Source organism: Rousettus aegyptiacus, unplaced genomic scaffold, assembly GCF_014176215.1.
Source record: "Rousettus aegyptiacus isolate mRouAeg1 unplaced genomic scaffold, mRouAeg1.p scaffold_m13_p_6, whole genome shotgun sequence".
In the NCBI taxonomy this organism is placed as follows: domain Eukaryota; kingdom Metazoa; phylum Chordata; class Mammalia; order Chiroptera; family Pteropodidae; genus Rousettus; species Rousettus aegyptiacus.
In genome coordinates this window covers 94,316,969-94,334,349 of record NW_023416309.1, presented here as the reverse complement: position 1 = coordinate 94,334,349, position 17,381 = coordinate 94,316,969, and the positions used below count along the sequence as shown (strand labels likewise).

The 17,381-nt window shown below is 39.3% G+C and overlaps 1 protein-coding gene across 1 annotated transcript; it reads right to left on the bottom strand.

The window, feature by feature from the left end:
* Positions 1–5,036: 5,036 nt before the first annotated feature.
* On the bottom strand, positions 5,037–9,102 carry TOB1 (transducer of ERBB2, 1). The gene is made up of 2 exons (XM_016133744.2): positions 8,807–9,102; positions 5,037–6,966 (listed from the first exon to the last, which is right to left on the bottom strand). The coding sequence occupies exon 2, from the start codon at positions 6,817–6,819 to the stop codon at positions 5,782–5,784; it is 1,038 nt and encodes a 345-aa protein (XP_015989230.1). The 5' UTR covers positions 6,820–6,966; positions 8,807–9,102; the 3' UTR covers positions 5,037–5,781.
* Positions 9,103–17,381: the final 8,279 nt, after the last annotated feature.

Sequence of the window (17,381 nt, the reverse complement as noted above, 5' to 3'; positions counted from 1 at the left end):
TAAAAATATTTTACACCTGTTCTCTGTTCTGCACACTGGTCATATTTTATCAGTGAAGTAAAGTACTCATAATGCCAGACGGAATGTGTTTTTCCTTCCAAGTCCTCAATGTCTTTCCCTTCTGTAAAGCAAACCTCCTCTTCTTTTCTACCTGCACTAAAATAAAGCTAGCACCATTATCTATATGACATACATACCGTCAGAGCTACATCTTAACTACTCTTATTCCTGAGCCAGGATCGTTTAAATAGGAACAACCATTTCAATACCTTTTACAACAACATGGACACTTTAAATAAACATTTTTGGCTGCTTCCAAAAGGAAAGTCAACTTGTATACTGGGTTTCAATCAACTTGCTGATGGTATGAAAAAGAATGCTGAAACACTGGTTTCTCTATCAGTGCCTCAAAACTAGAATTACAAACTCAGTGGCATTTATTACTGAAACATGCACAGAATAGCTTTTAGAATATTACTGTTGAATTTTTATGACTCTGTTGATGCAAATAACAGACTGGACAACACAATTTTGATACAATAAAGAGTTATAGTCATTTACTTTTCTGATTTCAAAGGGCAACAAACATGGGTAAAATTCTGAACTTTATGGCTTCTAAATACTGTTAAGCCCTGAAGTACATACACATTCCATTAGTTCAATGACAACTCTTTATCACGAGGTGAGGAAGTATGTTGATATCATTATACCCATTTTGCAGATGAAGAAACTGAGCCATCTGAGTCAACTGACTTAATATGCGTAAGGAAAGAATTAGAGCCATAATTTCAAATAGCCTCTAGACATGAGCTGCCTCTTAACCTAATGTTTTCTTCTAAGGCTTGCCTAATTGTGAGGTGATCTCAAAGCGCCACTTACAGATTATATGTATGAAGCAAGTCTTCTAAAATATCAATCTTTTTTCTTTAAAAAAATTATTATTTTTTATTTTTTATGGTGACATTGGTTAACGAAATCCAATACATTTCAGCTGTACACTTTAACAGTAAGGCATATATATATATTTACTCTGTGTGTTCACCTCCCATAGTGAGATTTCTTCCTGTCACCACATATTTGACCCCCTTTACCCTGTCTACCTCCCCTATCCCTCCCCCCAAAATATAAATCTTAAAATTCAAATATTGAGAAGTGGTTGGTGGTGGTTTATTATTTACAAGTCACATACCATTAATAACACGACTTTTAGCCCAATCTAAATCTCCAAAACCCTAACTAAGGGTTCATTAATATTTGGTCCAAATTCTAACTAACCTAAAATCTAAATAGTTAGGCACTTAGCATAATAAGATTTAATCTATATAGAAACTGCAGAAATTCTTCTGGTTACTGTGCAGTTTCAACATTTTCAAAACTAATAGCAACAATAAGGAGAATATAAGTTTATCCATAATAGCTTATGCTTCATCTGTAATAATTTATGCTTCTAAAATGTGACCAGTTTTTATTTTAAACCAAAATTTATTTTATCAAGAAGGCTTTTGGAATCAGTTTGAAATAAGAGGTCATTTGATTTCCTCAATGTTTTTAAATAAAAGCAAAGACCATTTCTCACAATACCTATACATAGAGAAATCATATATTATGAAGGTATGCCTTAAGATAGTTTTTCAAAGTAACTTAGATCATAGGTAAGACAGTTTTTCAAAGTAACTTTAAATCACAGGTACTGAAAACACATTGTTGAAAAGTGTTTTGGTAACATGCTTGGCCTTTCCTTAGTGTTTAACAACAAACACAGGTAAGGAAAGTGTATGAAAATAGCCGCAGGAGGTCAAATGTTTGCAATTTCACTTAGAAGCAACAAGGGCACTAAATCTACAGTCCTTACTCAGAGGAGCGAGGCATCCAGTGGCTCTAAAATGAGAGAATTTAAATTTACGCAAAGGAATTAAGAGAATCAACAAAATTAGAGCATTGTTAATCATTTCTATAAATGTTTCTGGATAGCCTGTGATATGGTTTATGGCCACCAGAGATATAAAGTATCTTTCTCAACATCGTCATGACTTCTGAGCATGGCTAAGAGCCTTCCACTATACTCTTCTCATTAACACTCTGGTGGCGAATCTACAAGTCATGTGGCTAATACATCAAAAATGCTGTTATTCCACTGACCTCAAATCAGAATAGCAACTAATTTGAGGGAAGAAAGCAGAGTTTAAGAGCATGAACTTGGAACCAGACTATCTGAGTTTGAATCTGAAGTCTGCCACTTACTGGCCAAGAAATTGTGGATAAGTAAAACTGTATCTCAGCCTTGCTTCTGTAAACTAGGTTAGAAATATGCATGGCACATAGTACTATAAGAGTGTTTGTTAACTGAATGATTTAAAACATTAGAAAATAGCTTTAACTTGGATAAGAGACCACCTAGTAATACCAGGTGCTGTAGGAATTAAAAAAAAAAAAAAAGCCTTCAACACAAGTGTCGTACTAATTTTCTAATTGTATGCACACAGATATTGTAGGTCTTTTAAACATGAAAATAATACCTTCCTAATATAACACAAAAACTGAAGAACTCCGATTTCAAGTGACCTTCTGGGCCAGACTGATTAATAATACTAAACAATATAAATGGGTTTTCTTTGGCGATGGTAGTTTTACATACTTGTCTTCCAATAAGTCTGTTTTCTTCTTATCTGATCTTGCACTAGAGTTGTTATTCTGCTTCTGACAAAAGCATTCAGTCCAGTCAAGTAAGGATATATATTTGATGTGCCATGCCTATGCTATCTTTTGTGTAGAGAAAAGATGTGGAGTACGGTCTCCAACCAGCATTTTACATCATTAGCTTAAGTATGTATAGAGAGGTACTTTATTTTCTATATGTTAGTGACTTATCTTAAAATAACCCAAGTCCTGAAGATTTGTTAGATTAAGTCTCTCAATTAAAATGCCAGCATGTTAGACATTTATATAAGGATGATATTAATACTGACACACATTAGAAAAACACTTTAAACTCAGGGCACCTTTAGTGTCACCTTAAAAGCTAAGAGGTTAAGGACAGTAAATACTGTCACCTTTCTCTAAAGGGCATTTTGACTGAAGGCCTACATTTGCCATCTAATACAGATTAAAGCTATTCAAAGGAAATTTAATGATACACTTGATTTTAGAAAAGATGGGCAGTAAAGAAATATTTTAAGCCCAGGGCTACTTTTTAGTATCATCTTCTTCAGTCATCAGTGAGCCATGCAATCTGTAAGGCGGCATTCTGTATCTACAGTTACAGAGGTCAAAAGATAAGTAAGACCTATTAAGACATTAACTCTTCTGAACTGTCAACCAAAAGTCAGTCTCCACACAGAAGGGCAACAGTGTAATGGGGAGAAAAAGATTTGGTACCAAGATGTAAGTTTTTCTAAGGTGTGCTAAGACAAAAGCGCCTTAAAATTTTCCATTTGTAATGAGGAAAAATGGCATGAAAACAGAGCCTTTGTTCATTCTTTAAAAAAAAAAATCATAAAGTCCTTAAGGACACCAAGCTCAAATCAAGAGATTTTCTTGAAACCAATCAAGATAAAATTTAGTCCTTTCAAGGGCCAAAAGAACTTATGTACCAGTATGAAATTTCCCTAAGATTTTTTGTCAGTACACATATCCCTAGATCTGACATTCTTATATTAAACTCAATTACTTAAAAACTAAACATATTAGTGTTACAAATTCTATTGTGTATCTGACCAGCTGCCTTATCCTGATTTTCAAAGCGTTGACTTTCATTTACAAAAAGGCAGTTTTCTTCCAAGTAAAGCCTATGATAACTTCACCCAAGTGTCTAGCAAGAACTAGTGCTTAAAATCATTACTGATTGTTCTCTTATAGCTATTCAAACTTTGTGATCACAAAAGCACATAATTGATGGTGTTGGCACACCAGGATCTTTGCCGGTTCCACTCACTATCCCAATACTTCTTCATAGCCTCATTCTGTCCACTAACAGACAAAAGCCTCACCATGGAGCTGACAGAACAGCTTAGCTGTTATTTCCAGTGCTTGTTTCCTTAAACCTTTTTATTGCTCTAAATTGCATGGGTAACAGACAAAAGGCTTTTGTGGACTGGTGTCCAAAAAACTCATTTGAGATCAAATGTACTTCACCAGTAACCCAGACAGTGCTGGTTTCTTATATAAAAGTACAGAGAATGTTAATTTTCCTTCCCATCTGAGACAATTTTCTCACCAATGTTATGTCAACACTTTATCAATGGACATTTAAATAGTGAAATGACTCACTTTACTTTGATATTGTCTCACTTCCAACTCATCCTTAACAAGCCACTACAATTTGACATGTTACTGATGACTTATCTTTAAACCCCTCAAACCAGCAGGTTGGCTGTCCAACTTGCAAAAAACAAAACACACACACACACACGTACAACTTTTTTGTTGGGAAAATGCTCAAAAATGCTAACATTTAGCAACCTGTCCAATCTTGAATAGATTTTGATCATAAGTAGTCTAGCTACACACAATGAATGAATTTTAACTGTAAGGATTGGTAAACAGACCTCAATCTTTTTAAATTGTTAGGTCAGCTTCTTTGACCAAGCACATTTTGAGCTGTTCATCTCCCACACAGAAACAGAAAACTGATCCAGTGGTCTCTCTCCATATTCATTTCAAATAAATCCTCTTATATTACATGAGTGAATTTCATTTTATCACCTGAGATGTTAGCATGACATATTTTAAAACTTGCTGTAAAATAGGGTTGACTAGCCTTAACATACTATCCCTATCACAGTGAGACAAATGTGGACTGAAGAGAGTTGCTAAAAAAAAATAAAGCTGCCCCAAGCATTAGTCAGGCTATGTATTTGATAGGACAACCTTTTATGTGGCACACTACTATCTGGTGCATGGGTAAAGCAACTGTTTTCCATTATTTCTTTGTGATTCGATGAGTCAGACCTTTCTGCATCATTAGAATTTACAACATAATAACTTCAGAGGTAGATTTTTGGCAAAGGCTTAAAAAAAAAAAAAGACCACAGAAAGCATTTTTAATTTTAAAGAATTTTAATACAAACTTAATAAACTATTTCAGTCCCTCTTAACATGTAAGACACTGACTCAAAATACTTTTATACCATTTTTTTTCAAGTATTGCACAATATAGGTACAAAATTAATATTTACGATTACATTTTCTTCCATAATATATAGCAAAAATCTTTAAACCTTTAACAGAAAATACATTTTTTTGTAAAAGCAAATATTCGTACATTTTAATTCCACCACTAAAGGAATATCCTGTACACAATTTTTAGAATAGTTGATGTCTTTAAGATGGATATCTTACAATTTCAGTAAAAAAAATACAACATGAAGCTGCTGCTGTCACAGATCACTGTAGTAAAAAGATATAAATGCAATACCATGTCGTAGAAACAATATATATATATCCTCTGATATTTTACAAACTTTGTACTAAATTAAATTATACAATTAGAAAAGACCAATAAACCCACTTATTAGTGCCAATTTTTTATATAAAAAAAAAATCAGCCATGTCCTTGCTATATCTTAAATACTGTAAGAGGCCATATCTGAGAGTATACTTTAAAATATACAGTCAGTATAAAATAACTTTGTGCTTGGTCGGCAAATGAAAAATGATGCATGTTTTATTTTTGTAACCAAGCTTGAATGTACCTTTACTATAAGCTTAAAAAAAAAAAAAATCTCAAGGAGGTGAAAAAATTCCCCCTCGGGCGGGAGCATGTACAATACATTTTTTCTTTTTTTAGTTAGCCATAACAGGCTGGAATTGCTGGTTAGAATACTGCATGTTATTTAAACTAAAATTCAAGCCATCTACAAAAGACTTCTCGTTGAGGCCTCCGTAGGCAGCAAACACATCAAAGGCATTACTGTACTGGAGAGGGCTGAGGTTAAGGGGACTATCACCTGGGAACATTCCATTGGTACTACTACCTTGACCCTGCATATTAGGAAAAATAAATTCCTTGGCATTAGGAGAAAGAGCAGAAGTTTTCTGCTGTTGCTGCTGCTGGGGTGGTGGCGGCGGCGGCGGTGGCTGAGATGGCTGCTGCTGTTGCTGAGGCTGCTGCTGGCTACCTAGGCCAAGCCCATACAGAGAGTGCATTGAGGAAGAGATGGCTTTCTGCTTCAAGAGGTCATTCACATTCAAGCCGAGGTTGATAGGAGAAGTACGTGCAACCTTGTTGCTGCGGCCACTATTCTTCATTTTGGTAGAGCCGAACTTGGTGGCAGCAAAAGTGGCAGTGGTAAAGGTTAAAGGCTGAGTGGACCTGGGCATGAAGGTAGGGCTTACAGCAGCAGAGTGACCAAAGGGAGGCGATGGAGAGCTGGACACTGATGAGGCTGGGTCACTTATGGGCATAAAAACCTGGGCCTCTGGGTTAAAGCTGTTTTTGATCTCTTTATCCAACTCACATCCATTTTCATTATTATCATCCACATAAAGCACCTTCACTGGTCCCTTTTCACCAATTTGGTAGGAAACCTCAAAAGGGTCGATCCAAACACTAAGATCCTGCGGCAGATTGCCTCGAACATCGTCAATGTCCAAACCACTCTCTTTGGATGCTTGTTCAATCACTGGGTCCACTTTCTCCCCTACGTGTATACATCTAAACCCTGATCCTTTGTATGGCTTTTCAGGATACCAGTGCCCTTCATATTTCTTCTTAAGAAGTCTCTCAAGCTCTTCACCAAAAATGTTGACACGTCTCCTGGGAAGCTTATTGTACAAATATGAAATAATAAAATTTAGTGCTACTTGGATTTCAAGCTGCATAGCTGCAAACCACAACGCTAGATTTGTGTTTCAACTCCCCCACACACACACTGAAAAAAAAAAGTGTTCAGTTTGTGGCAGAGAAACAAATTTTCATTCAAAGTGCTGGTATTAGTAGATTATCCTTCACCTTGAGTGGTCTTGTTCCTTAAAGAAAAAAAACAAAACAAAAGCAAACATGTACAAATAAGATAGATGTCAAGTCCCACAACCTTTTGTTACCCCCAGAATAATTTCACTTTTGAAAAAGTCTAACAGGCTAGAAAATCTGAAAAATATAGTCAACACAAAATAAAGAAACATAGAATGGAAAATCGTTTATTATTTAAGTTTAAAATCTCACTGGACAACAGGATTTCCAGTTAAAACGATATTTTTAACCCTATTATTTGTGTTTCTGAATAGAGTTCTGAGAAGGAAACTATCTCTGGAATATGTAGTGTATTCTTTTTATTCCCTCGGTTCTCCCAAGAATATTTAATGAAAACTATACTCAGCATACCCATCCATGCACCTCCACAGATATATGCCAGTTTTAGAAGTTGGTCATATTCTTATTCACCAACTTAGAAGTGAATTCTCTATTTTAGTTCATTTTAGATATATACTATATACTGCTTAATCTGCTTTAATGTTAAACATTTAGAAATTTGAGAAATTAGGGAAACTATTTTGATTTCTAAACTACACTAGGCTAAAATTAAAGGTACTAAATACTAAATGCATTGCCATACTAGTGAATGATAATTACGAACCAAATTACCCTATACAGTTGAGGTATGAAATATACTAAAGGCATACAATTGAGCTTCTTTGTGCTTTTTCTTTTCAATGTGTTTTTCTAAATCTGAAAATACCTCTCCGGGAGCGAGAATAACAAAAGCAACAATTCATTTCAAAACTCTATTGATTATTCTGTTTAATGGGCAGGGTTTCTGAGTTTTATTCTCATTTTCAAAACCACCTCCCTCCCTCACGATAAGAGAACAGCCGGAGAGTCAAGTACGATAAGGTCGACCTTTAAACGTTTGCTGGATCAGCACTGGGTGGGGATAAGAAAAGATCAAGGGCAAACAGAAGATATTTGCAAAGGAGATTTGTACTGAGGTTGATTTAAAAGGACATTTAAAAATCAAGCTGGTATTCATCCATCTGTTCCATTTTCCATGTTCGTGGTGACAAAGGGAAAAGACTCCCTGGCTGCCCCCAAACTACAGTTTCCACGCCAAAAGCCTGAGAGCCGGCGAAGGCAGCTGATTAAGCCAAATTGCTTGAAGGTGCAGGCGAGCGAAATTCAGGCTCGGCGGAAGGTAGTTTTAAAGGAACGCCTTAAGACAAGAGTGTGAAGAATTACATAAACAGCCAGCCGGGTCTCATTAGATTTCTGCTCACAGCTCTCGGAGACCGAGCGCTACAGCAACAGCAGCAAGAGGAGGAGGAGGAGGATGGGGAGGAGGAGGAAGAGAGTACAAGTCTCCTCGGAGAAAGGGGGGAGGGGAGAGTAGGAAGGCAGGAGAAATAGAACAGCAACCACTTGGGGCCCGGCACCCGGCAGGTCGGGGCGCCGGCCGCCCGGGGTCAGCCGCTCCCCTCCCCCCCGCCGTAACCTGACCCGCCGCCGCTCCCCGCCCCCCGCCCCGCGGCTCCTGGGACCCGGCCAGAGACCCGGGAACACCGGTTCCCCAGCACCATTTTCGGCCACGGCAGCCACCAGCCCCGCGGACCCCAGCGTTCGCCTCGAGCTCGCCGCTCCTCCCGGGCGCCCCAACCCCCGATCCCTGTCAGCTCTCCCCCGGCCGCCCTTCCCGGATCACTACCGCCGGGCCCGAAGCGCCGGCCGGTTCTGCCTCCAGCTCCCGGGCGCGCCGGGGCCCCTCGGAGCCGCCTCGGGCCGGACGGCAGGGGCCGCGACGCCGCCGTCCCCGAGGGCAAGGGCTCGACGCCGCGCTGCTCCTTCTGACCCCGCCCGCCGTCCCTAGATACTTACGGGCTGCTCCGGGGCTGCTTCCACCACAGACCCCGCCGCTGGGTGGGGGAGACGGGGTGGCAGGGCGGGGGCACGGGAGCCTCGGCAGCGGCGAGCTGGTTGAAGTGCACCACGACGCGGCGGGGCGGAGGGCGCGGAGGACAGGGCCCTGGGCGCTGGCTTCAGGAGCTCGCCCCCTCTGACTCGGGGTGGCGGGGACGGGTCAGGCGAGCGCGCTCACTTCCCCACACAGCCCGGTGCCCGGCCCAGCGTCCCCGCAATGCGACCACTCCACGCCGGGCCAGAGCTTCGCTCCTTCTGCTGCGGCGCGCGCCCCGCCTTCGTTTTATAGCCTCTTCCCCGCCCCCATCCCCTCCCCTAGGGGTGCGCGCGCGCCCGGCCGCGTCACACAGCTCGCGGCGGAGTAACCACTCCCCTCCCTCCCATCCGCTCGCCAGAGCCTCGCTGGCTGGCTCCGCTCCTGCCCGGCCCCCCGACGCCATTGGCCAAGTCCCTCCAGCCCAGGTCCTGACGGGCGGCGGAGGGCCCGAGTGGGCCAGACCACGTCCCTCGGGCTCCAGATGGCCAATGAACCGACGACCTGGAGTCACTATGGGCGGAATTAAGAGAAAAGTTGGAAAGGGATTGGGGGAAAGACATGCCAGTAAGGATGACGGGTGGGGGTGGGGCGGCTGGCTCTCGGTTTAGGAGGAGAGCGCCGGGGAAAAGGGGGGAGGGGAGCGAAGCAGGTGAAACGGCAGGGGAGAACAGGGAGGGGAGTCCATGTCCCCGAGAGAGAGGGGAGAGTTTACAGAAAGTGCCCTACCCGAGTGGGACTGTGGCCGAGGAAAATCCCACTCGTGAATGAGCATCTAGGAGAGTCTAGAGAAAGGGAGAACTGTGACAGGGACTCGTGCACCCAATTAATTGAATATTAATCACCTCAGGGGCCTAGGCTAACTGCCATCCAGAGAGTGGCAACTACAGAACCCAAAGCTGCCGTGTCAGGCTGGGGGTGGGGAAGGGAGACCACCTGGCCACACCTCCCGCCCAGGTGACAGTTTAACTGCCTCGGCATTCCACATCAGACCTCCCCCGCAGCAACTCGAACGTAGGGGTGGCGTGAGACTAGGGAGAATTACATTTTATTCCAAATGTCCCAACCCAAACCTCCATGCCAAATTGCGAACGTATCTAGTGTATATATGTACTAAATATACATACGGGTATATATATACCTATATATACGTGCGTGTATTTCATATGCCTACTTCAAAATATAAATACACATAATACACACAGTGCCTTCCTGTAATGTGAGTTTAAGATAATTTTCGAATGAACTATGTCTGGGTAAATAGGGAGGGGGGAGAGAGAGGGACTCACGGGGGACGGGCAAGCGCCCTTTTTCACAACCTGCCGCAGAGATATACACGAAGTTAACACTGGGAGTGGAACCTAGCGTCCCTCTCCGCTAAAAATATTACTCAGAGGTAGCAACGACGCCTGATTGGCTACGCTTCTCCCCTAGCAACCTGGTGATTGGCTGTCTGGTATCCTGGAGACCGACGTCAAACTCGCACTGGGAAAAGGCGAGAGAAAGTCTAGGGGGAGGGAAGGGTGGGAGGGGAAGAAAGAGGAGCAATGAATGAAACGCCCATCGGCTAACCTTCCCCTCTCTCCCTTGCTCGCCGGAGCGATTCCAGGAAAAACACTAGTTGCGGCGCCGCCTTTCCCTCAGAACTGTGGGGCCTGCACTCTCAACCTATTATAAGGAAGTTAAAGTGCAACTCACCGAGGAGTGGGGTGTCTGCGAAGTCGACCGTGTAGACCGGCTTGGGCACAAACCCGCTTTAGGTGTTAGGCCTAGAGGCTTTGCGCTTTATTGGACGCAAGATCTGATTGTAGCCTTTTTCTCTGCCCCGACTCACGAGCCCTTCTGCCATCCCACCTCCCCTTTTAGAAAAACCTAATTGAATAGGGATATTTCTAAAGCCCCAATCTGTGTGAAATGGGGAGGGAAGATAGGTGCGTGGAATGAGCTGAAGGTGGGAGTGGTCAGGTGACCGATTTCATGTTTGTCGTACAGATTTCAGGCAGCGTTTTTTAAAAAGTAGACGTTTTACTCAATGACTTTAAATTCTGATTTTTTCTCGTTTGGGATTTTTAGTTGTAAACAAGGAAAAGTGGGATTTGATTGTGAAAAAAAAAATGGAAGCATTTAAAAATAAAACACCCTTTGCTTCAAACAATTGTATAATATATTATTCGTTCACTGTTTTCTTCTTTTGCTCATTTGTATTTTTTGGCCGTTTTCTTTGATGAACATTAATTCTATATTAAAAATGAGGTATTTTTAATTTTATAATTAGTTTAGCACAGAAATTGAAAGAAACTAGGTAGGATATTTTGGGATTAGCTTATCAAGAAAACCACTTGATTTTTCATGTGCTCCAGAGTTTATTTTCTTACCATTAAGCAAGTAATATTACTGTACCAAATATCCAGAATTCCACCACCATGTGTCGGGCCATGTGTCTTGATTAGTAATTTGGGAAATATATCACTATAATTAGAGGAGCATATTAGGCTTGTCTGAGATTAAAATGTCTAACTAAAGATAGATGAACTGTAATTTTGTAAAGCTTATCTATACTTTTCAAGAATTCTCTAAAGAGAAGGCACAAATTCTCTTTTCTGAATGCCCCCTGGGATCTATAATTCTAAGTTTAAAATTTGAGATCAGTCATCTGATAGGTACTGATTAAATATGAATGGCAGTAAATAGAATTTTTAAATCAGAAATTTAGATGTCAAAAAATGTATGAGTTATTGCTGCTCAGTGCCAGGGTGTGAGAGGATTTCAAACCAAATATAAATACATACACCACACACACACACACACACACACACACACACACACACACTGAGACCCCATGGCATACTAGAGAAAAGTCCCAAAGAGCAGGTATTGGGAGATCTGAATTTCACCTGTTTCTATCATTTTCAGTTGTTTCAACTATAAAAACGATTGGATTAAATAATATCTAAAATCTCTTTTAATCAAAAATTCCACATTTAAAACTAAGTGTCCTTAAAGCAAAGAATGTAGTCCTTTTTCAAACAGAGATTGCAAAAAAAGGGAAACCAGATTCTTAGCCTTCCAACATTGCCAGTCACAAGGCATAAAATTCCTTTTATCCAAGTTTTACATTTTAGAAGACCCCTCATGTGGCTTACTACTATTTAACATTTTCTTTGGAATTGTGCAGGGCTGCTAAATGATTATTTAGGTTTATAGAGAGAAAAAAAAAAAGAATTTGATATTCGGCCCTATGTGGTATCACAATCAACAGATATTTCTCTCTGACAAGTGATAGTCACCAGAAATCATAGCCCTTGCCTTTCACATCTTTGCATTCCACACAAGTCCTAGAGTGGTGCCTTACACTAAAAGGGGATGATTGTTTGGTAAATGAATAAGTTCTAATATCATTGGAAATTACAGTACTTGAAAGGACCCTGAATTATTTACCTTATTCACATGTAAAAACACATACCCCATCTCAATTTCTGAAACAGATACATCCTAAACTTTCTAATTCTCATTTTATTTCCTTACAAACTGAGACATCATTACAGGAGAATCACCATCACATGATGTGTATTTGCTAAGGCTCATTTCATTTTCAGGGAATCAACCTTTTACCATTATTTGAAAATTAGGCAATATCCAAATGTAATGTTGTTCTTATTGTTATTGTTATTTATTTCTTTTAGATAGTCATGCAACATAAACCATAGCATGCACATTTTAAAGTAAGGAAAAATTGCAAACTAATCATTGAGTTATTAAAAACCAAGTAAACCAATTCTTTTCTAAGCATTTCTCGAAAGAAGGCACACACTTATGACTGAGTAAACCTCAGTGTGGTTTCCTGTGGCTTCTCATATAGGTTAGTAGAAGAGGACCATAAATTCTCCAATAGAGACAGGAACACAGGCTTCGTAATTAAAAGATAACTAGATACATTAAACAAACCCATTTATCTTTGGAACAGGCAATTTCACTGAAGCAACTTGGTCTGATAGGAGAGTGTCTCTCCTTAAAACTTGCTCACTCCCTATTATCTTGATGAGCAAAAATCCAAACCAAGTCTTGAAATTTCTTTTCATTAGCCAAGGATGATTTTAATCTCAACCAGAGATTTTAGCTGCAGATTCTAGGAGTGATACAGTGTTCACAACATCCTAAGTACAAAAAATACTAAAATCTCTCTGAGCTAGTGTTATTAGAGTACTTCAAATATATGAATTCTAGATTTCATTTATTGTATACTAAGTTAAGAAAAATTGAAAGGGCTCTATTATAATGATACATAAATTTAAAGAGTAGATTGCATCTGTCATTACAAAGCTCTGCTTACTAAAATAGAATTGCAGTACATATAAAAAATTCTATTTTATAAAATAGATACATGATCCTGCAATTCTGGATATCTTTATATATTTCTATTTCTATTTGTTTATGTTTATATTTATATTTATAAAGAATACTTATAGATATAGATATATGCCAATTGTAGCAGACACTGTTGTTAGCTCACCTATTTCCCACGCCCCATCCCCTTCCCCTTGTCTTCATGACTGAAGCGCCTATAAGAGCTAAATACATATTTTCCTAGCTTTCATTGTATAGGAGTGGCATTGTGACACTGTTCTGCCAATAAGACATATTGGCAGGATGGCTTCTGAGCAAGCTTTGCTTTGCTCATCAAAGGACCTTGTTCCAAGAACTAGTGTTGCATAACACACTATCCCAAACTTAGTGGCATAAAGCACTCATTTTATTATGCTCTTGGATCCTGGAGGTCAGGAATTCAGACAAGGCATAGGGGGATGGGTGGGTTAGCTCTGCTCCACAACGCCTGGAACTTCAGCTGAGAAAACTCAACACTGAAGAATCATCTGGAGCAGATTTATCTAGTAGAACTTTCTCCAATGATGGAAACATGCTAGATCTGTGCTGTTCAAGAAGACATTCATTAGCCACATGTTGCTATTGAGCATTTGACAAATGGCCAGTGTGACTGAGGAACTGAAGTTTATTTTATTGAGTTTTAATTAAATGTAAATTTAAATAACCACATGTAGCCAGTGGCTCCTGAACTGGACAGAGGCTTCTTCACTTACATGTCTGGCACCTGAGCTAGGATAAATCAAAGGATGGGCTCAGTTGGCACTGTCAGTTGGAACATCTACACATAGCCTCTGAACTCTCCCTGTGGCTTGGCCTACTCACAGCATAGCAACTGTTTCTGAGAAGAAGCATCCCAAGAAGGAATTTCTGGAGAGTGAACATTCTAAAAGAGCCATGTGGACTCTGCCTCAGAAGTCACGAAACACCACTTCCACCATACTCTACTGGTCTAAGTAACCATAAGTCTGCCTAGATTCAGGAGGAATCTAGCACACAGACTCCCATCTCTCAAGGGAGGAATGTCAAAGATTTTGGGATCGCTTTAAAAATTGCCACCAGAACACTTCCTGCCTTCACATGGATCTGTTGGCAGGAGCAGCAGCAGCCTTCTTATAACCATGAAGAGACTTATGACCATGAAGAGAACACAAGATAATCACAGAGATAAGGACTCTGACCAAAGTAGTAACTATCTAAGTCTAATCTACTTTTTAAACCACTTTACGTGCTCCATGACTTACAGCTGGATGTAATCTCAACAAAAGCACCAATTTCCATCTCTTAAGGAAACCTGAACTTGATTCTTAAGAAAATAAAATAAATTTTTTCTAGGCTAAAATATCAAGGATTCTTTCTCATTATAAAACTTGGAAATGCTCATTGTACAAAATTTGGAAAACAGAAATAAAGAAGAAAATAGCAATCCTCTTTAATCTCACCATGCAGGGATAACTATTGTAAGCATCTGTTCTGTTTCTTTCTTAATAAGTTTCTACTGTATATGCAGTTTTATACCTTGCAGTCCACTTAGCATTACATTGCTCCCTGACACTAAGTATTGTCATAATCATCCTTTTTTAATGATGGCATTCTATGATTTAGAATAATTTATTTAGTCATTGCTCATCATGGAGGTTGCTGAGAATTTTTCTGTATTAAAAAATCATATTTAACAAATATTTTTATATGTAAGTCTTTAACTTCATCTCTGATTATTTCTTTGGGATAGTCCTGGGAGTGAATTTACCAGGTTAAAGATAAGGGATATAGTTTAAGGCTCTTAATACAGAGTGACGATCCAGTTTCCAGAAAGATTGCATACTGAATGGACTGCTGCGAAGTCAATTATCTGATCCCATGGGCCAGTCCTCCAAGAAGCCACATAAACTGCATCACAAGACAGTCTGCCTAAGGAAAGAAAGAGCAACGATCTTATGTACTGGTTCCCATCTCCCACTGGTCAAAGTATTCATATCACGAGAAATTAATTCTCCTATGCTTCCAGGTTTTGGATATTGGAAGCCAAGTAGGGTCCTGTACTTCGATGTTAACTGGGAAGTCCTGAGGCTAGAGGCAAGTGACACAGTGTGAAGGGAGGAACTAAATAATTGTGCCCATGTATGTGAAGTTAGTTGGAGCCTGTACAGATTTAGTGACAGCAGTGGCACCTGGAAAGGAAAAGGCGAGGCCAAGAGAACCTGAAGTAACGCCTAACAGGTATCAGATACTCATGAGCTAATAATAAGTTCCTTTTTGGCTCAAGCCAGTTGAGGTTACGTTTCTACATAGGTGATCTTGTGTCTGCAACCCCCATCTCCCCACTCCCTGGACTGAGGGGTAGCACTCACTGTCTGATCATTCATTTTGGCATGAAAGTATGTGCTGTCTTTTTTTGTTACTTAACTGTATTGCATGGCTGTATGTCCTGTCTCTCTAAGAGATCTGCATTGCCCTGAGAGGAGGGCAGGAGCTGCTACTGCCCTGTGCCTGTGCTATTCATGGAATGCTTAATAAAGACAGTTGTCCCTGGATATTCACACGGGGGATTGGTTCCAGCATGCCCCTCAGATACCAAAATCCCTGAAGGCTCAAGTCCCTTATATAATATGGCATAGTATTTGCATACAACCTACACCTATCTTCCCTTATAGTTAAAACCATCTCCAGATTCTTTTCCATACCTAACGCAATGTAAATGCTATGTAAATAGTCATACTGTATTGTTTAGAGAACAATAACAGAAAAAAAAGATTCGTACATATTCAGTAGAGACACAACCATGCGGGCCAAACTACATAGTAAATGTCAGGAACAACATAACATTTTTTTCAAATATTTTTGAACCGTGTTTGGTCGACATGGTTGGTTGAATCTGTGAATGCTGATGACAATATGGAAGGCTGACTGTATTTGACTGAACTGACTTTCCAAATTTTATAAAATTTAACATACTGCTATTTGATCATTTGTATCCCAATGTGCTTTCTCCCTAATATATGCTGGGGGTGGGGGGAGGGTTGTTTGTTTGTTTGTTTGTTTGTTTTTTAATGTGTGGAAGTTTATCATTTGGGCAGTACTTACACAATAAATCGCCAGATGATTTCACATACTAAGTGGCATTCAGATCCTAAAGTTAAATCGTTGTTCTATTCTCAATATGGTTAATAAGAAAAATGTTAAATGGCATAGAGAATAGTTCCAGGAGATTCGATATTGACCAAAATAGGAGCTCTAGAAGTTAAGCATGGACAGAACAACCAGAAGGAAATAATTAAATTGTAGGAAAAAAATTGATATATTAATTAGATAAAAAAAAAGATTTAAATAAGCTTGATTTAATAGATATCTGTGTTCTTGTAGGACTTTCCAAGAGTAGACGTTCTTTTTAAATGTTCGTGTAATAGTTTAAAACTTCCTGTGTAATATATCACAAAGAAAATTTCCATAAATTCCCAAGAGTGGAAACCTTATGACTCAAACTGTCCACAGAATATTACACCAGAAGTTAAATGCAAATATAGCAAAAAGTCTACTCACATGTGATTATAAAGCACTTTTTGAAATAACTCTTATGTTAAAAATATAATAAAAAATGAAATGTAATATAATTTGTAGTTAAACAGAAAATCAAGACTGAAACAAAAGATTACTTTAGAGTAATGACGATGTGAACGCCAATTCCTATAGAATGCAGATAAAGTGATAATTGGAGGAATATTTATTACCTTAAACGCATTTATTAGAAAATAAGAAAAACTGAAACTAAATTACCTAAGGTTTCAACTCAGGATGCTAGAAGAAGAGAAGCAAAATAACAACAACACCTGAGTAAAGTAGAGTGTAAGAATTAATAAAGATAAAACTGAGAAGGATGAAATGACAAACGTCAGACATCTAAAATCAAAAGCTGATAATTGACCAAGAAAATAGATATAATTTTTAGAATTCCCATTAAGGAAATAGAATTCAAGTTGAAATTTTTGGAAATAAGAAGAGAACATGATTATAGAATTAAGAGAATATTGTGTACAACTGGATTTAATCTCGATTAAATTTACAATCTCAGGGAAAATAGACATAATCTCAGTTGACTTAAGAAATAATATCAAACCTAAA